This window comes from Nanorana parkeri, unplaced genomic scaffold (assembly GCF_000935625.1).
Source record: "Nanorana parkeri isolate BGI_ZX_2015 unplaced genomic scaffold, ASM93562v1 scaffold1147, whole genome shotgun sequence".
Taxonomy (NCBI): domain Eukaryota; kingdom Metazoa; phylum Chordata; class Amphibia; order Anura; family Dicroglossidae; genus Nanorana; species Nanorana parkeri.
In genome coordinates this window covers 77,920-104,901 of record NW_017307415.1, presented here as the reverse complement: position 1 = coordinate 104,901, position 26,982 = coordinate 77,920, and the positions used below count along the sequence as shown (strand labels likewise).

At 41.7% G+C, this 26,982-nt stretch overlaps 1 protein-coding gene and 1 long non-coding RNA gene across 2 annotated transcripts in view; both read right to left on the bottom strand.

Annotated features, from left to right (window-relative positions):
• Nucleotides 1-4,764: 4,764 nt before the first annotated feature.
• On the bottom strand, nt 4,765-5,687 carry LOC108796660 (G-protein coupled receptor 55-like). The gene has a single exon (XM_018568157.1). It carries the CDS (start codon nt 5,554-5,556, stop codon nt 4,765-4,767), a length of 792 nt encoding a protein of 263 aa, XP_018423659.1. The 5' UTR covers nt 5,557-5,687.
• Nucleotides 5,688-24,628: 18,941 nt separating this feature from the next.
• LOC108796668 overlaps nt 24,629-26,982 on the bottom strand; it is a 12,420-nt gene continuing 10,066 nt past the window's right edge. Inside the window, exon 3 of the long non-coding RNA XR_001941826.1 lies at nt 24,629-24,640. This is a non-coding gene — a long non-coding RNA (uncharacterized LOC108796668). The remainder of the gene's footprint in view (nt 24,641-26,982) is intronic.

Here is a 26,982-nt window from a genome sequence, read left to right as displayed (position 1 = left end):
GCCCTCAGCATTCTCTGGACTCAACTGAAAACAAATGCAGTGATACATGTTTTGTCACTATATACGTGCATGAGTATTTTACACCGGCATGAGTTTTTTGGCTCCCCATTCCATCAACTTCAATGGTGAAATGCAAGTAATCATACCATAAACACAGCAAGTTGGAGTTTTTATTTGTAATGCTCTCCCAACAGAACTCATGCAAATATTTTCTTCTTCTATATTCAGCATTTCTAGCATGAATTGGAGAATGCGGCCATCAGCCATATGTGAATATGAGACTCTATGAAGTGGAGATTTTAGCTGTTGATCAAGAAGGGTGAGTGACTCAAGTGAAATGATTAAAAAAAAACACTAAATGACACATCTGTATATGTAATATGTGCAGTGTATGTATATTGAAGAAGTAAATACTGTAAAGAGAATGTTGAAAAATATTCCATTAGAAACATGCATTTAGGTACTAAAATAGGAAATCAAACTGCTGCATATGCTTACTGAAGGCAGGGGCGTATCTGCCGCGAGGCAAACAAGGCGTTTGCCTGGAGCGGCAGATTTTCGCTGAGGGCGGCACCGCGAGAGTTAATGAGCTGGATGTGATGACGCGGACGTCGTCCTGCAGTGGACGGCGTGTGCAGACGGCGGGCGGCGTTGTTTTACGGTGCTGACTGAAGGTACACCATAGGTTTTCTTCAACCATAAACCTAAAGTCAACAAGGATTCTACTTCCAACACTGGTGGAACACTATTGAGTAAAACCCAAATTGGGATTGTTTCCTATTTGTCTGGTGCACAGAGTGACCTGCTAAAAAAAATGGAGTATAAAGGATAACGGGCAGGGTACAAATCACAAAGGAGGCTCTGGGATCCGGGCATTACCAGATTTCGGTGCGGGACCTCAATGTTTTCAGCACGGAAGCAGAATGAGTTCAGTGTGCAGCAGAGATTACACATTATTATTATACAGGATTTACATTGCTTGGTCTGAATCTCTCCTGCATACTCATGCTTACATCTCCTGGCACTGCACGTACATAGTTATAAAAAGTAAGAAAAACAATGGATATTAAATAAAAAATATTATTTATTTATACTATAAGCAAAAATATATTGGTTAAAGCCAACTTAATCCTCTTAATTTATTGCTATAACACAGTCAGACTGCAAATACAGTAAGAACATGCTCTTTAACTTATTTAAGCTGGTAAGTACCACAGCAAGGGTTAAAATACCGTGTGATAGCAGCACATAGGAGAGTCAGACAACGGCTCAGACAGATCAGTGTTCCGCCTGGGGGGGGGCATAGAGGAATAAGATGGCCCCCCGATAGTGCTGCTCCTTCCCTGCCGCTCTGCCACCCACAGCAGTAGAAGCGGGACTTGTACGTGTGGCTGTGTAGCGAGGATGGAGAGGCTGTACAGGTGATCGGCAGCACATCCTGCTGTGTGGGAGAGGACCCCACCACGGCATACCACCTATATTTTGGATGCAAAACAGGGGATCAGGACAAGAGTTGGGCCCCTCATTATTGTTGCATTACATTCCTTTCGCGAGGGATGCACAGATACCGATTTTTCGGTATAGAGTACGAGTACCGATATTTATATTTAGGTACTCGCCGATACTGAGTACCGACACCGGTACTTCTGGTAGCATAGAGCCGGCTTCCCGGGCAATCAGAGAGCCAGGCGGTGTGTCATTGCCCACAGCCCGGCTTCTTGATCGACTCCATTCTGTTTGGCCGGCTCAATGCTAATTGGCCGGGAAGCCGACTTCCCAGCCAATCAGCATCGAGGCCGGCCAAACAGATCTGACAATATGGAGACACAACTCCACCCTGCAGACACCTAATTCCCCTCACATCGATCCTCATCTGCATTCATTACTGTACCACAGATGTCCCTCGGCCAGCTGGGCAGACACCGCTCTCCCTGATCTGCCCACGTCTCCTGTGTTTACAGCGCCCACGTGATCGGCCCTCAGCCTACTACTGCGCATGCGCAGACTGCCCAGTGCTCTCATTCAGACATCCTCTAACAGCATCCAGCAGGAGGCACTGGCGCTGTTCACACAGGAGACGTGGGCAGATCCGGGAGAGCTTGGAGAGAGTTGTCTGCCTAGGTGGCCGAGGGATTGGTATGGTAATGACTGCTGCCTAGAATCTATGTGAGGGGAATAATTTGTCTGCAAGTTGGGGGTCGTGTCACCATATTATCAGATTTGTTTGCCCGGCTCGTTGCTGATTGGCTGGAAAGCCAGCTTCCCGGCCAATCAGCATAGAGACGGACAAACAGCATGGAGCCAGCCTCCCGACTCCATGTTCCCTCGCGGCACTGCCGGTCAGAGGAAATCTCCCTCTGACCGGAAGTTCCAGTATCGGGAAAGGTATTGGAACATTTGGTCGAGTACGAGTACTCGCTCAAATACTCGGTATAGGTGCATCCCTACCTTTCGCAGTCCCAATGGTGTGCAGAAAGCATGGAAATGTTACATAAAAAAAACAATAAAATGAATGGAAAGTTATGTTATTGGTATCAATAAAAAGATAAACGTATAATGATTGGTGTGGCACCATTCTCATTGCTATATCACATTTTGGAGAAAAGTTATGGAGCATAATCGTGCATCCCCCTCGTTAATTTTAAATTATTTTGATGCAATTTTGGCCTGAAGCTGTATCTTGGAAACGAGCCAATTAATACTCAGGACTTAATTTTCCTTTATTAGTGACCCAATTGTGGTAAAATTTAGCTACTTTTATTTCCGAGGCTTTCTCCTTGTAGACCAGTGATATTTATCAATGTACATGCAGCCTGACTGCATGTACAGAACGATCTGCCAAAAATCCAGTGTGTTCCTAACTTGCTATTGAGCTGATAAGCAGCTAAGCAGTGTTGTTGGCACTGCCACTGTGTTGGACTACAGAATACCTTCCATCTCTATATATTCCTAACAGAGGGAAATTATTCTGTAATCCATCAGGAGAGATCGCAGGAAGGGCTGATAATGCTGCTTTATATTTTTAGCACAGCAGAGGTAGAGTTGTCAGCTTAGTCAGGACGTTCAGAGAATTCTGAGGTTCTGGCAGATCAACAGGTATTTTTTTGTACTTGTATTTTGTAATAGACCAACAAAGGGGAAATGTTCATGTACTGCAAAGATGAACTGAGTATATTTTTATTTTGTCCAGACATACAAAAAACGAGCACTTAAGAAAGAAAAGGGTTAAGGACAGTTTTTCACGGAGTTCCTTCAGAGCTCTATTTAGGGTTTAGGTTTAATGTTAGTGTAAGAGAGGGATTAAGCACCAGAGTTCACAATATTAATAGATAGAGCCCCTTAAAAGGAGAACTATGGGGTCAGGGCTTTTCCCCATATTTTGCACTATACATGTAAATCCATCTGCATTTGAGGCAGATTCCATTCAGGGTCGCTATTTGTCATGGAGACTATTATTGCTGGGACACAAAGTGAGAAACTAAACTTTAATAGATGTCATCAGATCAGGAGTTATGGAAATATTTTCCATTGAAGATACATGTTTCTCTGTTCCATAGCCATCAAGATGGGTTTTCACCTCACATAAAAGGAGATTTTGACTGGCATTTCTTGGGGAGAGGAAGAACGAAGAAGCTTGCTCAATGAGGACCCAGACAACAGTAAAAACCAGCAAGAGGTTTTAACTCTTACCTAATATATCCAAAATGTAAAAAGGAAAATAGACCATAGCTTAAGTAATAAAACTAAAATAAATTAACCATTTAATATATTCATTACATAACTCAATAATGTAGCCAATTCAGAATTGGCAATTTGCAGGTTGTGAAATGCAGTTCCATATTTATCATGAGCCACTTGTAAACTTTTACCTTAGGCTATGGAAGCAAGGTCAAGATGACCATAGACATTAGCGAACAGTCAGTTGTGCATTCATGATCCGACCATCTCACAATGTCTTTTGGCCCAGTTTCTTCCCTAACCAGGAGCACTCTAGTCAAACAAGCACTTCTGTGAAGGCAAATGGAGGAGACAGTGGAAGCAGAATGTAAATAAACCTGCTGGAAACTGTAGTGATTTGGCAAGGTTTTCTAAGCTACCTGATCATTTTGTTCTTTGAGAACACACGTTCTGGGTTTTGCCCTTCGGTGCCCAGTAGACACTGGATTGTTGTTTCATTGGAACTTGAAGACTGTTATCCAATGTCTATAGGTTCCTTAAGATGGGGTTGTATTACAGAGCACCTTCATAATGCATACTTACTTTTTATTAGTATGTCTAGCCACATCAAGCACTTGTGCTGAAACACTTCAGCAAAGCCTGCTGAATCACAGGAAATCTTTCTCTATTCATTGTTGAAGCAGAACTAAACTTTATAAAATGCAAGTAGGTCGAGCTTTCTTCACAGAAGAGCCTTTTAGTCTCTTCTGACAAAAAAAATTCCCTGAAATCACATAGCATTACAAATCTGACAAAGGGCTTACTCCTTCTACATCATGTACACAACAATGTTTTGGCTGGAAGTTCCCTCTATGTAGCACATTCTGTTTTTTTATTGTCCCAGAAATACTTTTGAAACATGCTGTTTAACAAAACAAAAAAAGTCTGTATAAATGTATTTGCCGTTATCATTTTTCAGTTCTATTATTATGTCAAGTATGGCAAAATGGCATTGCTCTTGTATGTGCAATGATGCCATTGTATTGTATGCCCACTATAAGTTCCTACCCTTCAACAAATAATTTGCAGTTACATCTTTATCTAGACTTAAGTGTTAATATTTTGCACCTGTGTTACATTTGGCTTATATTTAAATTTGGCACGAAATTCTTTTACTGCAAAGTAATAGCAAAGGGCATCGAGGCAGCAGTTAATGTTAGATATACAGAGTGCCACCTGCAGAAATACGCTGATGTGTTTTCTCACTGTGCAGTCTGAAATGATCTGTCTCTTGACCAGAAACTGCAAGAAGATGCCAATATGAGTAAATCCGAAGCAAATCATAAACACCACCAGATTACAGATGATTATGCGTACAACAACAGCCTTGGATTCTTCAGACTCTACTGAGGAAGATACGGTGATCAGTAGTGTCCTGATGATCTGAATAGAACAATACAAGAGGATTGTCATAGGAATCACAAATCCAAACATTTCCAGAGGAATGATTAAGTGCGGACTCCAAATGTTGTCAGACAAGTCATGAAAACATTTAACATTTTCTTGTTTAACTTTGATGAAAAATGTGCATAAAGAAACGCTCCAAACAAAGACCCATATAATGACACATATTATTATGGTCTTTTTAGGTGAGCGTATAACCCTGGCCCAGAAAGGATGCATAATGGCTATGTATCTGTCCAGGCTGATGAACATAATTGTGTAGATGCTGCCATACATATTGGTAAAGTAGAGGGATTGTAGGAATCCACACAGATGACTGCTCACCTTGATATCATCTTGGGAGAAGTATATTTTTGTGGGTAAAGACAGAACAAGGAAAAAATCCAGGATTGCCAGATTTATCAAGTATATTGAAGATTCTGTGTATTTTTTCATGGAACAGCAGAAGATCCACAAAGCGAATGAGTTCAGGATGAAGCCCAGGATGAATGTAGGAATGTAGGTCACCAACTGAATAGGACGCAGTATTGAAGAAATGTTCCCATCGGAGCAGTTGTCATCAATCATGTTCAGTATTCTGGTAAGACAAGACAATTTCACTTTTTTTTTTACATTTCTCAGAACACTTTATCTAATAAAATGTGATAGGCTATGTATATATGTATCATGTGTGGGTGATTCTTGTTAATAAATAGTGAATGAACAAACAATGTATACCAATTAAACCTGCATGTTATATATAACCTTTTTATGACACACCAATACTGTTTTATGATTTTATCAAATGAATACATTATTAATTTTAATATTTTAAATAATTTAATTTCATACCCTCCTTTATGATTAATCCTTGTCTGACATAACCATAGTGAATAGAGCCATCTACCTCTTATAATGATAGTAATTTTGAGTCATTTCTCTAACCAAATACTTTTTAATACTAATATTGATTAATTTCTCTAATAAAATATCGTTCTGAATCATGATTTTAATATACATGTATAATAATGAATGCCCCAATCGAGAGAGAAACACTTTCTTATTCATGGATCATGTTAACCTTTATAACAGAACTTTCGTCTTGTACTCAATTAGCATTATTCTATCTGAGTTTTATATGTAATTTTTATCGAGATTCCTCCCCACCCTACTTTTTAAGAACAAGGTCTTATTTATGATTATATTGTTATTGTTTATAAAATGTAAATGTATATGTTTACATTAGGCAGTACTAATAATGATAATTTTACGACATAGAATTGCATTTGGTTAGATATATTTACAGAGATACTAATGAAACCAATTGTTATTCCTGTATTGTATTTGCCAGATATACTTTAAAGGATTTAATTGTACCGCACACCTGTCAGATATAATAATTTGGGACAGAATTTGATTACTTATTCCCGTTTTGTATTGAATTCCCTTAGGGTACTGTTTTCCTCCGTTTTTCTCTGTGTCCTCCTATAACTAATTTACCTATAGACTCTTATCCCTAAAAAAATGATTTCATTATTGCCGTAATCACTGGGTTTACAGTGCAAGTGAATATGTATATCATTAACCTTTTAGATTAACCCGACACCAATCTGTAACTAATCTACTTTTTTTGGGTGCTCATGTAGGGTTGTAATTAATGAGTGAAGAAAAAAACTATTTAAACAGACTGGACAATGACGAGGGTAGACCTGCCATCCCTTGAAAACGTCTGTGTGATGAAACGCGTCGGGGGCGGGCCTATTCTCACGTCATTTGATCCAGTCTAATAGGAATCACGCCTAAAGTGATCAGCCGGCTTTTTTAAACATATTTTAGCGCTCTTTTTAAACTTGTATGCTGTATGATTATAATAAACCTGGGTTTTATGACGCTATGAGCGTATGTTTTATCTCGATTATTATATGATTGAATATCCCACCGGAGGGACCCCTAAAATACGAGGATATTCCGTTTAAACATCACGGGTAAAACGGGAGACCTTTCCTTCCCTGAAGCCTGATCGAGCGTGGAAATTAAAGACGGAACTCCAGACTTACCTTGATGAAACAAACGTGTTTAACATCTTCGGATCTGGTGAGTGCATTCCCTTGAGTGGATTTTCTCTGCATTTTTTCTACATTTGTTTCTTCATTTTTTTCTTCGTTTTTTTTTTTGGATTTTCGTTGGACACATTATTGCACTGAATTTTCACTGTCGAAGTGTCTTACATTTATGGATTTCTAAAGACTTTTTAAAAAAAAAACTACAAAAGATTTGGACTATTCACACATACATCGATAAAAGTTTAATTTAATTTAATTTTATTTAATTGGTATACATTGTTTGTTCATTCACTATTTATTAACAAGAATCACCCACACATGATACATATATTCACAGCCTATCACATTTTATTAGATACATTCATACATTGTCTGATTTGATATTGTATAGACTTTAATTTGTTTAACCATTCACATTGAGTATTTTGAGATACACCCCTTCACTGAATGTTTGATTTATTTATTATTTTTTAACTAGCACTTGTCAAATCTTGATCTTAACGTCTGATTTCTTATATTCACCTCTGAAGGACGGCTAGCGCTGTACGTTTTGAGAAAATACATTAGACTTTCCCTGTTGATTTTTAGAGTCCTTTGGGAGAAGCTTACCCTAAAACCACTTAGCTCAGATAGCTTCATTAAAATACTTTGAACAATTTGAGTTAAGGCACCATTTTATTTTTAATATATCTCAGATTCCAGTCAGTGGCCAACATCTCTGCTGGAGGCCCTAGCTTTGGTGCCTGACATATCCATTACAAAATCAATGACGCTCCAAGATGCCCATTAAGGTGACAGCACCTGACAAAGGATGCAGGGCGAGGAAGCTATACAGTATATAAAGGTTTGTAAATAGCAATGTACTGCATCTAATATTATATGTTGTTTGCTTTAGAAAAAAGTGCTAATCTATTATGATTTAGATGAGAATCAGAATATGTTTTATGAGCCATGTATGCCGAAACTCAGAAAATAGAGTTTCACAAACTGTAGATCATTAAGCTGTTTAAAAAATGGAGGCTGCAAATAAGCACAGTCGGCCCTCTTTGAGGCTGTACCTAAGGGCTCATTTAGATGGGAAATTCACCATATCAGCCATATTAGCATTTCCATATGTGTTCAAACGTGATTGACTGACTCCTTTTATCACTATTATAAACAAAGCTGTCATACACACACATTATAAGCAGACTATGGCTTTTAGGACAATGTATTCCGTGAGCATTTTTCTACTGCGGGTAACTATTATGCAATCACACATTTGAAGATGTGAGGTATTGAGTAGGCAGAAGCAAAGTGATGTCAGGAAAACTGATTTTCTTTGTGAAACTATTGGTTGCTTCTTTGCTGAAAATTCAACTAAATTAGTCTCAAATTTTGAATATACAAAACACAATTAAATCTGGCTTTCTGAGATGAGAAGAAAAACCCCAATAGGATCCCATTTGATTATCCCTAATTTGATCCTATTGTGGTTTTTCTTCTCATCTCAGAAAACCCGCTATAATTTTGTTTTGTATATTCATCTAGATGGTGAGATGAGAATAAGCTTTTGGGAGACCTAATATTTATATCCTAGTCTCAAATTTTGCCATTTTGCAAGACTGCTTAGGCCAATTTATTTTATTTAGGAAAACCATTCATTGTAAAGTGTTATTATTTTGTGTTTTTTCTTTTGTTTTTGTATTTTTGTTATTGTTCTTTTTAAAAAAAAAATGTACAGTGATATTATGCAAATCATATTTCTGCACTGTTTATTTTTTTTTATTCTACCTTTTGACTCCGTAAAAGAATTGTAATTGCACAAAAAATACAAATATATCTGTCCTTTCTCTTTTATCCTCCTCTCCCCATTAACTATATTAAAGCTTTTAGATTTCTCCTGACCCTCATTTTTATCACAGCCCTCACCCATAAAAACACCTAAAATCAGTACCCATACTATGCATTAATATACAAAAATATTATTACAATATAAAATACATGATTATATTATTTTTTAAATATTTATGCAGGTTGTCCAGTTTGATTTTAATTTTTTTTGTGGGTTAGGGTTGCAATATAGTTATTTGATTTCAACAAATTAAACATTAATACAATTGTATTTATTTTCTATCAGTGAGGCTGTTTTTCTTGAAGGAATTTTGGTTGCATGTTCTTCAATATCCAATGTCATGTTCACAAACAATGTGCAGTGATTATTTTGGCACGTGAACAGGTCCAGGATAGCTTAATGGGTTTCTGTAAACATCAGGAGATATTTAAAGCCTCACCTTCCATAGCAAAAAACAGTTTCACACATCCCTAGTGACGAGCTGTGTTTAGAAAATCCACAGTGATCACCTACCAGGCTACAAAGGCATATGAGAAATCCACAGTAAATCTTTAGATTAAATCGGGTAACACAATTCTCCTCAGACTTGATATACTGCAATCTAAATAATTTCCTGGATTAATTATGTCCCTTTCCCAATCTGCAATGCTATCAAACCTTCAAAATGTCAGCCATCACTAATGCTGTTCATTGCCTGACCCCGTTTCTAAGCAGTTGATATTGGTCTATTTTATAATCAACCAATTAAATATAAATGTAATTTTTTTCTGTGAGCTTTTGAACTACGAAATATTAGCATTTTTTAAATTACATTTTTATTAAGGTTTTCCAAGGTTACAACAAAGAGTAGAACAAAACCAAAATCTCCTGTTCGGACATAGTGCACTTCAGGCAAAATGCCATATCAGTCTGACAAACAAACATCAAGGTACACATTGCAACTATTATATAGTCATAGAAGAATACAAAATGTAAAATGTACACAGTCAAAAAAATTATAATAAATCGTAAAAGAAAAATCATGTAGTAGAAAACAGAAGAGAAAGCGTAGAGGCAGAAGAGCAAGGGAAAAGAAGAGAAAAATACCTCACTCAAGACCAAGCCCCTGAAATATTTGTACTTACTTTAGAAACAAGTTTAGGAATCTTTTTATAAATGCAGCTGAGAAACACTAAGCATAGGAAAATGGAGATCAAACCAATAAAGGGACTCTAAGGCCCGGTTCACACCTGGGCGTTTTGTAGCGCGTTCCTAAAAGGTACCTCACATGCCAATGTCTCCTCTACAGTCATTGTCAAGGCTCTTCAGCTCTGTAGGTTAGTAGGCAACACAGGTAAACAGCCTACAAATTAGTCTGAAAAAGAATCTCACAATGTTCTGATTTCTATTTCTCTAGGGCAGCATAAAACAACACAATACATTCTTGATAGCCGCTTTCCTATGCGTTTTAAAGCAATAATATACTTACATTAATTGCCTTTAGGGCTTTCCAGTCAAATGTATGGTTGTCTTATTATATACACGCTCTAGGGGAAAGAAGTGTAAAGTGGATGAAATGTAAGACAATGTGAGATTATTAATGTTTTTAGATTTCAAGAGCATCTTTCACCATATGTAACCACTTCCCCTGTATCTAAGGAAATGCAGTGCATGCTAGGGAACTGTTATCTTCAATATTTAATATGTGTGACTGGCCTGTACATCCGAGTTTACATAACTTGTTAATAAAAAGATGTTGCAAATATGCTGATCTTAACAAAGATTAGTAGGTCAATGTAGAAAAAGCAGAAGATTTTGATCTAAACTTGTTCTTGAGAACCGTGATTGTTGTGAAAGAAAACATGCAGAAACATGCAAAAACAAACATGAACAGACACTGTATATGCAGTGACAAGTTGGCTTCTGGAGAGGCCCAAAGTCCCATGTGCCTGTGGAATTCACCCTTGGGCCTGATCTATATGTGTTCTCTATATGGCAAGCATATATTTGTTGTAATCTAGAAACACACTGACAATGTCATTTATGCTTCTCATTCTAATGCTTCTGCTTTATGTATACTATTACAGATAATCTCCACGTTTGGTCGGAAAAAGCAGACTGAGTTCTGTGAAACGTGGGTAGGGACATTGTATTTTTAATATATTCCCTTTTTTTGTGTTTGTTATTTGATAGTGTGAAGTAAGTCAGCTAAGCTGTCTGCTGGCTAGTGTCCTCTAACTGTGGAGTGATTATTCTCAGTCACCTGCTGAGTTTTCTCCAGCAGGGTGTGCTAGAGATAACATTACATATTAACTACCTCCGGGCCGGCCGTAGTAAAAAAACGGCCGGCAAGGAGCTCTCTCGATCTGAGCGGGCGTCTGCTCAGACACGCCCCCTTGCGCAATTTAAAAACGGGCAGCGATGCCCGTTAATATACATGCGATCCGCTGGCTGTAGAGCCGGCCGATCGCATGTATGGGGTGTCCTGTCCCCCCCCCTCCGCGGTCCCCCCCCTCCTGCTGTCCCACTTATCCCGGGCTCCGCTGTGCCCGGTGGGAGCCCGGGATCAGCATGTCACCTCTGTCACATGGGATCAGAGGGAGCTCGGTACACGAGCTCCCTCCGGTCCCCTCTCCTCTGAAAGAATGCGGAAGTGTTGTATAATACATCACTTCCGCATTCTTGTGTCACTCTCCAGCTTCAGAAGCTGCAAAGAAGCTGATGGAGCAGATCTCTGCTTCATCAGCTTCTTTTGGGGGGTCCTAGGTGACATTAGGGGTCTTGGAGACCCCTGATGTCTCCATAAAGAGGACCTGTCACATATTTTGCTATCACATAGGGGGGTTTTATTAGCCCCCGTATGTGATAGTGATAAAGTTTAGTGAAAAAAAAAAATTAAAGCCCCCCCCCCAAAATTTTTAAGTTACACATTAAAAAAAAAAATTTCTTTAATTCTTTTTTAAGTCCCCACCCATACATACACGCATGCATTCCTAACAATGTTACAAAAAAGGTTTTTTTTTCAAAATTTTAAGTAAATTTTTCCTAATTATAATAAAAAATAAAACCCCCAGTGGTGATTAAATACCACCAAAAGAAAGCTCTATCTGTCCCCAAAAAAATTGTATAAAATTAATTTCAGTACAGTGTTGCATGACGGAATAAACGTCAGTCAAAGTATCGCAGCGCTGAATACTGAAAAATGGCCTGGCCAGGAAGGGGGTCTAAACACCTGGTCTTGAAGTGGTTAAAGGAGAACTATGAGGTGAGTGATTTTCACTCAACCTCATAGTTCAAGCCAACATGTGACAATAAAACTGTCAGATGTCGGCTCAATAGATCGGGAAGTGAGCGAACACATAACGTCGCTCGCTTACTTCACGATCCTGTCCCTGCAGAGAGCCGTGAATGTCACTCACGGCTCCCTGCAGGGATTACCCCCCCCCCCCCTCCCCTGTCCGATCTTCCAGCGCTGACTGATAGGCAGAGCCAGCTGTCAATCACGCAGCTGGATGGATCCCGACATTACCGGCTGCAGCAGTATACCGCAAGCTTTAGCTCACGGTATACTTAACTTTGGGTCATGGGAGGACGCTAGTTTATGTCCTCCCATGACCCTTAGGAGAACTATGGGGAAAAGCCCTGAAATCATAGTTCTCCTTTAACCCCTTCATGACTGAGCTAGTTTTCAGTTTCTGTTCATAAATGACTGACACACTTTTTACATTTTTGCTGTGTGATTCTTCCACGGCAGTAATATACTTTCTTAAAAATATCTTTATATATAATTTTTATTTTCCTAATTTTGTTTTACATTTTATTTTTAATTTTTTTTACACTTTGCAAAAAAAAGTAAAAAAGAAAAACCTTTTTTATTTTTTGTCACTGTATATCAAGCAGTCACTATGACTGCTTGATAGATTAACTTTTTTTCATTTTTGGCTATTAGGCTGCTCCAAACTTAGGAACAGCTAATAATAACCTTAGAGACTGATCCTGACAGCATGTCAGATCTCACCAAAGGTCTTTTATCGTGTCCAGACGATCAAAAGTGATACATTTCAGGCACAGATATACATTGTAATATTCCTGTCCCTGAAATGTATCAAACATTGGGCTATCGAGCTGTCAAAACGAATAACAGAGAGGTGACTCACTCTGCTACCTCTCTGCTATTTTCAGATGTCAAATACGGGATTGCTATTTAGCGATCCTGTATGTGTGTGTGTAACGGCTTCATTCTTTCATTAATGAAAGAAAGAAGCTTTTACAAAAGCTTAACTATTTCATTAATGAATGTCTCAATACTGAGGCATTTATTAATGAAAGTTAACCGATGAGAATCAGCGGTTACCGACATTAAAGAGCCTTAAATAACTTGTCATGTACAGTGTACGTGGCCAGTCATATAGGCACTTTGTGACGGGACGTACAGTGTATGTCTCCCGTCACGAAGGGGTTAAGGATGGTTAGTACCTGGCCTATCAACAGGCTTGGGGTGGGCTGTGCATGTTGGGAGAACTATTAACCACTTGAACATTGCGGTGTTAGACCCCCTTCCTGCCCAGTCCATTTTTCCGTAGTCAGCGCTGCGGAACTTTGACTGACATTTATTCCGTCATACAACGCTGTAGTGCAAATTATTTTTATATCATTTTTTGGGGGGACACAGAGCTTTCTTTTGGTGGTATGTAATCCCCACTGGGGGTTTTATTTTTTACTTTATATCAAAAAGAAGTATTGAATTTATTTAAAAAAAACAAAAACTGTTTCCCTACATATATTATGTTAGTAAACATTTATTATCACCCCAATTTTTTTGGTAAAATATAAAAGACGGGGTCACGTTGGGTAAATACACCAAACATGTCAAACCTTAAAATTGCAAAAAAAACACTACACCCAAAATTGGCCATAGGCGACGCTTCAAAAGCTTTTATTGCTCATCAATTTAGTGTTATCAGTGATTGATGGCCCTAGAATTATCGCTCACGATCCGAAATTGGCGGTAATATGTAACATGTGCAGAGCAAGGGGCGCAATCGTCGTTTTCGCATGTAGGCTAACCTGACGCATGCTTGCGTGTGTATGTGAGGGCGGAGGGACTTTGACATTTGTTTGGGTGTTTTAAAAAAAATGATTATATGTGATTTAATTTTTTTATGCTTCTTTCATTTTTTTAAAAACTTGTAATTTTTTGCACTTTTTTTTAACAACTTTTTGTTAGCACCTAGACACAAACGAGCAGATAACCCTTGCAGTGTGGAAGTAGCCAGGGGCGTAGATATGGGGGGATAGGGGGGCACGTGCTCCCGTGCACCGGCGTTCAACACCATTCTGAAGGCTCCAGAGAAGAGCATGAAACATGCCCGTCTAAAGGGATGCTGGGGATGTCCTGTTTGATAAAACATCGGTGACGGCTGCAGTAGAGCTCAATGTTTTTTCACTGACGCCCATGTTTTATCAAGCAGGACATCCCCGGCATCCCTTCAGATGTACATGTGCCTGCTTAGCCCTAGATCAGGGGTGGCAAACTCCGGCCCTCCAGCTGTTGTGGAACTACAAGTCCCTTGAGGCTTTGCAAGATTCTCACAGCCACGGGCACGACAGAGGCAGATGCATCATGGGATTTGTAGTTTCACCACAGCTGGAGGGCCTGAGTTTGCCACCCCTGCCCTAGAAGATCAGTACATGCTTCAGTGCGGGCCCAGAAGGCTGCACGGAGACAGAGCGGGCAATCAGGTAGCAGGGGAGGGGCTTGTATTATATGCGAGTATACTTCTGATTTTAGTCCTAAATCCAGCGGGTTCCGCATGTCCCGAGTCCAGCGGGTTCCGCATGTCCCGAGTCCAGCGGGTTCCGCATGTCCCGAGTCCAGCGGGTTCCGCATGTCCCGAGTCTGTACTGGAGGGCAGGCTCATAAAGAGAACCTGTCACTTCTGAATGCTATCACACAGGTGCTTGTTAGTCCCCTTTGTGATAACAATAAAGTTAAGTGAAAAAAGTAAAAAAATAATAAAAGAAATTAAAATGGAAAAAAAACCTGATAAAAAAGTTAAAAAATAAATAAAACGAAAACGTTAAACCCCACCAGAGACCTCCACAGCCTACCTGAGACTCCGCACAGCCCACCTAAAACTCCGCACAGCCCACCTAAAACTCCGCACAGCCCACCAGGCCACCTGAGACCCCCACTGCCCACCTGAGACTCTGCACAGCCCACCAGAGACCCTGACAGGCCACCTGAGACTCCGCCCAGCCCACCCGAGACTCTGCACAGCTCAGCTGAGACTCGGCACCACCTGAGACTCGGCACAGCCCACCTGAGACGCGGCACAGCCCACCTGAGACTCCGCACAGCCCACCTGAGACCCCCACAGTCTCCCTGAGACTCTGCACAGCCAACCAGAGACCCGACCAGGCCACCTGAGACTCTGCACAGCCCCCCTGAGACTCTGCACAGCCCACCTGAACCTCTGCACAGCCCACCTGAACCTCTGCACAGCCCACCTGAACCTCTGCACAGCCCACCTGAAACTTTGCACAACCCACCTGAAACTTTGCACAACCCACCTGAAACTCCACACAGGCCACTACCCTGGAGCAACACAGAGTATGTAGTTTCATATTATTCTGCGTTGCTATATAATGTATTGCTGGTAATGTAGTCCTCTATAGCTGGTGGTATTCTGCATTGCTGTATAATGTATTGCTATGTGGTGGGCCTCCATGGTGGATCACTGGCTTTAGACCCACTTCTGTGCTCCCTTCTTTTGGTGCGGCAGCACCCCTCCTTAACCACCATGGAGTGTAGGCTTGAAATCACTAAAGTCTCTCCTCCATGACAGATTAGAAGGGGCACCGCCGGGAAAATAGAAGCAAGCCCAGAAGTGGCTCCTACATTAACAAAGCAGCACTGGAGAATGAGGTGATTTGAAGGTGGACCAGGAGGGGAAAACATAGGCAAGGGAACAGTTGGTCCAGAGCAGTGGTTCTCAACCTGTGTAACCTCAGGACCCACATTTGTCCTTGGTCAAGTTGTCCTTGACCCAAGTTGCCCTGCAATGGAACGCACGACATTGCGGTACTGTGCGTTTCGATGCGGGCAATAGAACTGTGGGCGGGAGGTGCATTTGGGGTGCCATTCAAAGTACCATTCATGTGAAGTACAGTGCGCTAATCGCACAGGACTGTGCGATTAACGCACTGTATTAGTGTCAATGGGCCCTCAAAAACACACAACCACAGACGTAATCTCACACACGCACATGCACACTCCCGAAAAAATAATTTTTGTTCTTTTTTTAAGATCCACCCAGTCTCCCTACCTTATGAGAACTGGAGTGGATCCTTGACCTGGGGTCCAGTGTGGGCTGCTGTGATGTAGCTCCATCCATATGTGCATTGCTTATACGGCTCCCTTGCACTCCCGTGGAGGTGCCGAGAGCCAGTATGTTACATCACACCGATCCAGGCTCCTCTACAGGACATGCAAGGGAGCTGTAAGCAATGCACATATGGATGGAGCCCACCCCACTGGAATGGCTGCTTGGCACAAGAACTGACAGTGCTGCGCTTGGGGGAGGCTGAGGAGCCTCTCACCTACAAAAGTGGAAGGCACATGGGGACCCACTAAACACAGGGTCGCGACCCACTTTTGGGTCTCGACCCACCAGTTGAGAACCAAGGGTCTAAAGCAGGGGTAGCAAACCTCCAGCTGTGGTGAAACTACAAATCCCATGATGCATCTCTTCAGGAGTCATGTCTGTGGCTGTGAGAATCTTGCAATGCCTCATGGGATTTGTAGTTCCACCACAGCTGGAGGGCAGGCCCTGAAGGTACCTGCACCCTCTGTCTCTGTGGCATCAAAAGGTGCTCAAACATGCATAAAAAGAGTGTGTAAAATAACGTGCCCGTGCCCAACCATGGCAGGCCTTTCGACCAGAGTAAAAAAATATTGCCCCAGGATAGCCAAAAGGCCTGCCTAAGAGGCGTAGTGTATATAATGCAAGAAGTGCTGTGACACACCCTGGGACGCCACCCCCAGGGGGCACAGCACCATGGGCCTCTGCACCTTCCGGCCAGACCAGAGCAGCACCCATCCCCATCAGAAGGCATTAGCGCTGAGGGGCTCCCATCACGGATGGAACACCCCAACACCTACCTTCACTTCAAAGAGTACTAAGCAACCCGCCCCCAAGGATGGTGCTGTTCCTCTGATAAGAACTGATAAGATATTACACTTCTTAGCCAAAAGGCAGAGAAGCGATCTTTCCTAACATATTATACAACCTTCTTGCAAAATAGATTTCATTTAACAGCAGTTTTGAATGCAAAGCTGAAGTTTATGTGTGTCACGCATGACGCAAGGGAAAGTCAGAGTGAAACTAGAGAGAGGGTTGTAAAATAATCTTATGGTATTAATGATAAAAACATACATCTTGTGGCATCTGCTCTGTAGGCAGTACTCTGAAAGAGGAACTTCATCCTTATCCAAGACACATTTAGAAATGTTTAGTAATGACATTCTACAATCAGATACTCACTAGACATGTGCACTGCCAAAAAATTTGTTTCGTTTTAAATTCGGATTTGTGTTATTTCGTTTTTCGGGATTCGGGTGTGAAAGTCAATTCGATTCGGATTCGTACGAAATTCGGTAGCGTTAGTACGAACGTTCGTTTCGTTTTCTGTTCTTATTCGTTTCTTATTAGTTTATTATTCGTTTCTTATTCGTTTCGTTCGTTTGCAGCAAAAGTGACATTTGAGGGGGAAAAAATATTTTTCTCCTTCTCTGTCACTTTGCTCCAACGAACGAAACGAATAAGAAACGAATAAAAACAGAAAACGAAACGAACGTTCGTGTGAACGCTACCGAATTTCGGAAATGGAAATTCGGATTCGTTTGCATTCGTTATGTCTGTAATTCGGAATTCGGATACATCCGAATGTCCGAATTTACGAAAATTCGTCCGAATTTCGATTCGGAACGAAACAAATCGCACATGTCTAATACTCACACATAATGTCGGCTTTTTATTCTTTGCATACCTTATATTTCTTTTCCTCCTCATTCTTCTCACAGTGGCCATTCCCATTAGGGGTAGATTAATCCATCTCCCTTTACTTCCTGGAACTCTGGATCTGTCTACTGGAACATGTAACAGTGCACATCATCTGAGGAGGAAAAATGCCTTTCCCTTGAGATCTCACAAGATTTTGCAGTGTACAGATGAGATTTCCTAGAGGCACTGGAGATGTAAGCTTCCCAGAATGCATCTGTGAGGCCAAGATTACATCACCAGTGCCTCACTCAACCTGGAAGTGCAAAAGGCATTGTAAGTGTAGGGATAGTATTTTTCCTAATATTATTTTTGTATTTTTGTGAATTCTGTAGTCAGCAGGGTGTTCTCCAGTAGGGTGTGCTAGACAGATATTTGACCATGTATTATGCATAACTGATAGCCTGGCCAATCAGTGGGACTGGGGACCCTGCTGAGGCATGCTGGAAAAACTATTAAATATTTGAACCACTTCCTGCTCTGTCTCTTCCCTCCTCGGCTTCTGCCCTGTGAGGATGTCAGTGTGACCAGTCTATCCTAGGCACATGGAAAGCTGCAGGGATCTCCACGGGAGGAACCACTGGAGGTGATGGCTACTGGAAAACAATAGGACCTAGAGGAAACAAGCTGCTTCATGATGTAGAGATCTGAGAGTGAGAGTGGTTGAGTAGTTTAGCAAAAGACAACTGGGAGGGCTGACACCACTTAGTCCACAATATGCTGTGTGATTTCATCCCATCAGGCAACACGAGTAGAGTGCATTTCTGGCAGATCAACACATATTGTTCTGTACTTACTGTGTCTTTAAAGCGAGAAAACATGGGAGAAATGTGCATATATTGCAAAGATGTACGGCATATGTTTTTTTCATTTTTTTTTTTTTTTTGCCTTGACATATGTTTTTAATGTTTTCTCTCTACCAAGCCTGGGTACTATAGTAGCATGAGTGGATGATCTGTTAGAATATGTAAAAGTGAACAAAGTGCTTTGTCCTCATTAGTAAGTTTAGCAATTTCATTGAAATAGGTACTAAAATTCTATTCACAACTATCAGTAGTTATATTGTTATCTAATCCACAACATGGATGCATGGGAGATCCTCCCATCTCCTTCCATTATGACAATATCCTACAGCACTGCATCCATCGTTATCTCTTGGCGGCTAACCAGGGCCGGTGCAAGGATTTTTGCCTACACAGGCGAAGGTGCATTTTTGCGCCCCCTCCCCCCGGGGGCGCCCTCAGATGGCTGCCTATGCAGCCTTAAACTGGCCATGCACCTATAGATTGTCTGCAAATTTTCTATGGTCAGATGGGAAAAGTGCAACAGACTCCTCCATCTATGCTAAACTGTGTGGGTGGAGGAATCTCCCACTGGGCCAAGCTTCAGTATCTTGCTAGTCGGCCCCTCTGGCTGTCAAAATACCTGATCAATCTGATTGGATGCAGGCATTGTTCAGATGTTCTGGCAGCCAGCGGGGCCGACTAGCAAGATACTGAAGCTTGGCCCAGCAGGAGATTCCTCCATCCACACAGTTTAGCGTAGATGGAGGAATCTGTGTATGGCATGCTTTACGCTAGCAACGGCTCTGACCATATTGCTCAGTCTACACAAAAACCTGGAGGCACTTCCTCGCTAGGTAGGAACTACATGTCCCACCTGCCGTCGGGGGGACTGGTAGTTTGAGGAATACAAGTGCCGTGACGTCACGGCACTTGTAGTGGTGGAGCACCAAGGCCAGTCACCGCTGCAACCGATGTGATCCTCGTAATTCTGCCACTGACTCCAAGGTATAGAGGACTAAGAATCCTAGCAATACATTATATTGCAATGCAGAATAATATGAAGCTACATACTCTGTGTTGTTCGGTGCTGGTCTGATGTCTCCAGCAGAGGGTCTCAGGAGGGCTGTACGGGGTCTCGGGTGGGCTGTGTGGGGTCCCAGGAGGGCTATGTGGTGCAATTGGAATTAGTGTATGCAATGGCATCTGACTGGAACGCAGGATATTGCAGTAGCATGCATTGCAGTGCGGGTGATTGTACTGCGTGCAAGACAAATTCATCATTTGTGGTGGCAGTGAGATATGTAAATTGTGTTTGATAGCGTATAAGTGTTTAATAGTACGTTTATTTATGCTTTATTTGGTTGTATAGTTCATACTGTACATACATGTATGATATGTTACAATGCAGCATCTAGAAAGTACACACACATTTTGTTTGTATTACACTCATTTCTAGTTTTTCCACAACTGGAGGTCTTCAACCCAGAAAGTTGACAGCACAATAACACATTTTTGTACATACTATTATTGTATTTGATATAGATGGCAATTCAGTCTACAGAACTGTATTGTAATTTTAGGAGGGATTCCAGTCAACAGTTTTTCGCACAATGAGTCAGTGAGCTACTAATGATATCTTCTACACTGTACTGGAAAAACTTAATTTAATCTCTAGTATTTGTTCCATGCATAATAATCCCTCACAGTCCTATGCAGGATGAGTAAGAATCCAGGTCTGGAAGGTTCTACTGTACTAACATAGCGGCAGGGGAACATACTATGGAGGTGCTCAGCTCTACAGACGGCACATGACAGCTACGGCCACACAGCACCCTCAGCAACTTCAAAGTCAGCGCGGCAAAGCACAGAACAAGAGGCAGGGCGGGGTGAACATTACACCGGCCGGACTATTGCATGCATGTACAGTATTTACTTCAGGGTGTTTCTCTGCAAATGATATGATTTTGCCGCCCTCCCCAAGCAGTGCCCTCGCCGCTTGTCCTGCCATACAGTAACGCCGGCTCTGCGGCTATCCAAATAGATGTAGTCCTGTGTATGATATTATCATAGTGGAAGGAGATCAGAGGATCTGTTGTGCATCCATTTTGAGGATTTGATAAGCACATAACTACTGATGTTTGCGAGCAATATTTTATCCCTAAAATTGCTAAAAAGTACTTCACAAGGTCAGCTGAACTTTGTTTTTAGCTCTTCAATGAGAATTTCGTACAGACTGTTTTTCAGCAGGGTTGGATATCAAGGAACTTACAGATTCAGCCATTCATCCCTATATGGACACTCCTGTACGCACCTGCAAAAACCCAAAACTGTTTTAACCCCTTCGTGACTGAGCTTGTTTTTAGTTTTTGTTCGTAAATGACTGCGACCACACATATTATATATTGTTTTTTAGAGGACAGATAGGGCTATATAATTGTATCACATATGTGTACCTAACACCTCACTTAGGACAAATAAAATATAAAAAAGAGGGAATAAAACGTAACAAAAAACACTTTTTCCCCAGTTTTGATTTGTAGTATTTTCTACAAAAACAGCACAGCTAAAAAAAAAAATTCAATAAATACATTCATTTATTTGGAAAAAACTCACATTCCTAGGATTTTAGAAATATTTCTGTACTTCTCGGCCTAAAACTAAAACATAACATTTTAAATCTTTCTTCTCTAAATGCTAAAGCTAAAAGTGGTCACCTGGCATACAATGTCACTGTCATAAGTGTCACACTTAGTGACAGCAACATACTTTGAACATCACTGTCATGAGGGGATTGAATAAAATAAATTAACGCCTTAGGGTGAAAAAAAAATCTGCTGCTCAGTTGCAGATTTTCACTGTAATGAGTTAAAGTGACATTAAACCCTCAGATTTTTTTAACATAAACCAATACTGTAATGTGTTTTTTATTTTTTTAAACTTTATTTTTTTACACTTTATTTTATTTTTACACTTTTCACTGTTTAAAACATTTTTTACATATTTATTTTATTTATTTAATTATAGCAAGCAGTCATTGTGAATTAATCTCACTATTACTGCGTGATAATTTAATACATTTTTGGTTATTATTAGGCTGCTTCAAACCTAAGAACAGCCAATAATAATCTTAGTGACACTGATCCTGCAGCAATTCAGGATCAGATGTGACTAAAGGTTTTTTGATCGTTCCAACAACTATCAGAAAGCCTGCAGAAAACATTGTATCAGCAATAAATACATGTATCGAAATCTTTCTATTGCTGAAAGTTTAGGGGGAAAAAAGCTGGTATACATCGGTATACCAGCTGTCAATGAGAGCAGCAAATGCGGCTCTGCTCTCACTGTCAGAGATGTGTCTTCAATGTATAGAAAATAAAAATTAACCTGTCCCCATTTATTTAAGTGTCATAATTATCTAAAATGTTTTAACATACATCCTAATATTTAGGAAAATCTACTGCTATTTTTAAAGGAGAACTATGGGGTTAGGGCTTTTCCCCATAGTTCTCCTAAGGGTAACACAAACAAGCGTCCTCCCATCACCCTAAGCTCGCGGTATATTGAGACGCCGCAGCTGAAACGGATCCCGACAATTATGTCTGGATCCGCCCAGCTGCGTGAGTGACAGCTGGCTCTGCCTATCTAGAGGCAGAGCCAGCTGTACCCGCCCCCGTCCGTTCCCCGTCCGTTCTGCCAGTCAGCAGAGGATCAGATCCAGCCCATCCCCTGTCACGGCAGGGAGCTGTGACAGGATCGAGAAGTGAGCCAACGCCGGTATGTGTTCGCTCACCTCTCGATCTACTGAGCCGACCTGTGACAGTCTCATTGTCACAGGTCAGCTAGAACTATGAGGATGAGTGAAAAGCACTTACCTCCTAGTTCTCCTTTAAGATCTCCAGAGTTGTTCTGACTTCTTAAACCTGTACTATAAATAACGGGGTATATGAGTGTGTGCGTGCATGAGTAAATTACTTGGCATTTTTGTATGTATGTATGTATGTATGTGTGTACATATGAGTGTACATATGAGTGTATGTATACGTGCTGTAACAAGGACACTCCACTGTAATCCAGGTAAGTCAAGGAAAACACAGTTTATTGAAAGGGCAAACACAAAATAGCTTGAAACAGCAACATAAGACAGTCTTTTAGCTTCGCTCGGTAGCTTTCCACAGCTTCAAGACACTCACGCTTGCTCACCCCTCGTGAGCCCTCATTCTGCTCTCTTAGCAGTCTGTACCACAGGTCCCTGGGGTCACCGACCTTCCTGACCTCTCCCAGCCACCCCTGGCTGTTCCGTGTGCGTCCAGCACGCACCCGAGTTTGTCTGTGTGCTCCCTGCACACACACACAACTCCAACACTCTCCTGAGCACTGGGCTGGCTTCCTGATAAGGCTGCTCTCAGCCACCTGATTAGCCCAGGCTGGTCAATGGCAACACCTGGCCCCAGAACTGGAGATCTCATCCCACCCAGAGCTCTACGAAATCTCCAGAGCTCCAGATCCCAGCTACAAATAGGAAAACCTGGACGGACCTGAAAAGCCAGGTTCTTCCTTATAACGTGTTTCACATTCTGGACCCTCTCAGCCCCTCTGGCTGAGAGTCCTGGGTCGCCATCTTACACCGTGGCATTGGCTTACACTGCCACAGTGCATATGTAAGATGGGGCCTCATGGTTAAGTTTCGCCTTAGGCCTCACAAAGTCTAGAGCCGCCTCTGGGAGTGAGGACCCAGCAAACAGAACACACACAGGAACAACTGAAGACAGAAGAGGTAAGGGTAAATAAATCATTAAAATAATTATTATTTGTAGCCTAATGTTGTATACAGTACTGTTGAAGCAATGCAGAATGGCACCCTCTGTAGAGTGCTACAAATCTCAGCAGTACTTTATACAGAAATGCTATTGTAATATAAATTATTGCTGGGATGTGTAGTTCATGTTCATGTAGCCATTCTGCATTGCTGTAAATATTAGGGATGCACCGATATATTGGCCGCCAAAACATATCGACCGGCTAAATGCCGAAAGTGCAATTTTTCTGCCGATACAGCAACCCAACCCTGCTTTCTTTCCTCCCTGCTGGGCGCTGCTCTGTGTCCCAGCGGGGTGGAGAGAAAGTGTGACAGCCGGTCGAGCGTTGCTGGAGGAGAGCGCTGTGTTTGTGGGTTTTTTTTGGGGGGGCAAAAAAAAAATCTTGCACCAGAGCTCAGTGTACAATAAAAAAGAGAACTGCTAGCAGGTGGGGCAGAAGGTTTTATGGAAGGTTTTATGGCAAAAGAGACGTACAGAGCCTCTCAGAGCAATAAAATCCTACCTGCTGGCAATTGTGAGAACAAACCTTAATTTCGCTGTAAGAACTTTTATATGGGGCCAACTAATGAATGTGCTATGGAGCCCACTCATAAAAGGGCATATGTATTACGTAGCCAAAAGCTTATTCATTCCTTTTGTGCCATCAAAAGTTTTAGTGCATTTATAAGGCAAATTTACTGGCCAGATTTGGGAATCACATTCACAGCTGTTCACTAACATCTGAATTTCCCGTTCTTAAATCGGAAATTCAGGCCTCAGTAACCTTAACAGTATTTATTGATTTGATGATTGCATTTACTGCTCTGTACTGTTTTCACATTGACAATTATTCACTTTATCATAAATGCATCAATTATTTCCTGTGGTGATCTGTTGTGTTCAATCCCACTCAGTCCTCTGAGTCAATATTCACCACCCTGCAAATTATTTTAGTCTACGATCCCCTTCTTTATGATACTTTGAAATCACCCTGTGCGTCTGATGCATCTAGATTTTATCACTCCCACCTATAGCACGGACAAGTCAGTGACTGCAGTTGAATCTAGGCACATTCTCCTGTTGTTCCCCATGAAATTACAAGTCTGCCTTGAAAATAATAGACCAGTGTTTACAATACAGCAGGCAGTCTTGTGCACACAGCTCATATTCTATCTATATATTCAGTTGTCCCTTGGGAACAACCAGTATGCAAACTTTCATGCACTGTATACAATGTAGGTTTTTGTTATTCCCTTTTTATCCACAGAAAAAACTGGGGATAGATTTTTCAGGCCCAATAAGTAATTTGTTTGATTCAGTGGCATAACTATAGCCACAGCAACCCAGGTAGCTACTATGTGTCCTGGGGGTGGAAGGGGTCCCCAATAGGTTGTTGAGGCAAATTAAACATAAAACGTGTGAAGATAATACAGTACTGTATCATTATGGGTTGGAGTGGTTGCAGTTGATGACAACTCTAATCCGCTGTAAAGTCTACAGTGTAGAGAAGGCTTCAGATGTACAAGGAGTCTTTGGTAGGGATGCACCAATATGGGATTGGTGCCGATACTGGGCATTTTCACGAGTTCATAGAACCTGCACAGCCCAACTGAGAGCCCACACAGCCCACCATAGAACCTGCACAGCCACCTGAGACCCCACACAGCCTCCTGAGACCCCAGACAGCCCTTTAAGACCCTGCCCAGTCCTCCTGAGACCACACACAGCTACCTGAGATCCTCTGCTGGAGACGTCAGGCTGGCACCCCGAAGCAGCACAGAGTATGAAGCTTCATATTATTCTGCATTGATGTATAATGCATTGCTAGGATTTGTAGTACTCTATAGCCAGTTGCCATTCGGCATTGCTGTATACTGTGTCGCTGGGATTTGTAGTCATCTCTAGCTGATGGTATAAATCTGATTTACTGTATAATGTATAGCTGGGATTTGTAGTCTTCTATTGCTGGTGGTATTCTGCATTGTTGTATAATGTATTGCTGAGATTTGTAGTCCCTCTACAGCTTGTAGTCAGTGGCGGAGAATCCTGGGTCCAGCTTTTGCAGATGGCACAGGGCCCCGGCACTTCACCACTGCCTTAAAATCATTAGTCTGTATTGTTTTAGAAAAACTGTCACATGACACTAAAATAAGGGTATTGGTAATTGGTATCGGCGAGTACTTGAAGAAAACTATTAGTACATAGTTAGTCAGGTTGAAAAAAGACGCAAGTCCATCGAGTTCAACCTATAGAGATACGGAGAAAAAGAAGAAGAAGAACAGCCTAAACAGAACACTATGCCCACAGCTACACACTGTTGATCCAGAGGAAGGCAAAAAAAACCCTTGTATTTAGTGTGTAAAAAATGGTACCCTAGTTTTTGGGATCTTGACATTGTTACTCGCAGCTCTGAGAAAGGCCATCAGGGAGCCCCCCCCCCCATCACATATTTGATTACAAGCATGTAATCAAACAAAAAGTGTTCCAACTGGCGCTGTGGTAGCCATTTTAACCCCTTTGTGATGGGAGACGTCCCTCCACGAAGTGCCCAAATGACCGCTCACATACACTGTACGTGATCAGCTATTCGGGGTCCTGTAAGGCTGGTAACCGCTGAGAATCAGCGGTTACCATTCATTAATGGATTCCTCAGCATTGAGGCACCCTTTAATGAAAGAGTTAAGCTTTTTTAGCTCGGAAACACGCGTTTCCGAGGGCTACTTGGCTGTATCCCAATGGAAACGCGCGACAAAAACGCCGCAAATAAGCTCATAAAGCTCAGAAGCTACCTTTTCAGGCGTAGGCCGTTTTGTAGCGTGTTTAGACGGGCTGAAATACGGCAAGGTGTGAACCATACCCATAGAAAACAATGGGATTTTCATGTTTGAGCGTTTTGTAGAGCGTTCATAGAGCGTTTAACGTGCTACAAAACGTACAGGTGTGAACCAGGCCTTAAACCTATAAATTACCCCTGTAGGTTTAGGAGATATGCCTGTTTTCTCCCCCATCTCTCTCGTGCCCTCTGTTCTTTCCACTATCTTCATATGCACCCTGGACTCTCCCATCACCACGGTCGCCCCTGCACCTCTCCCCCAACTCCAGCACCCCTTCCATCACATATTTCCTGCACCTCCCATCACCTTTCCCAGCCCTCTCAAATCATGGTCCCTTCCCATCTCTGCAGCCGCCCCTCCTTCTCCAATCACATCTCCGCATCCCCCCCTTCTCCAATCACATCTCCGCAGCCCCTCCTTCTCCAATCACATATCTAAAGACCCCCTTCTCCAATCACATCTCCGCAGCCCCCTCTTCTCCAATCATATCTCCGCAGCCCCCCTCCTCCAATCACATCTCCGCAGCCCC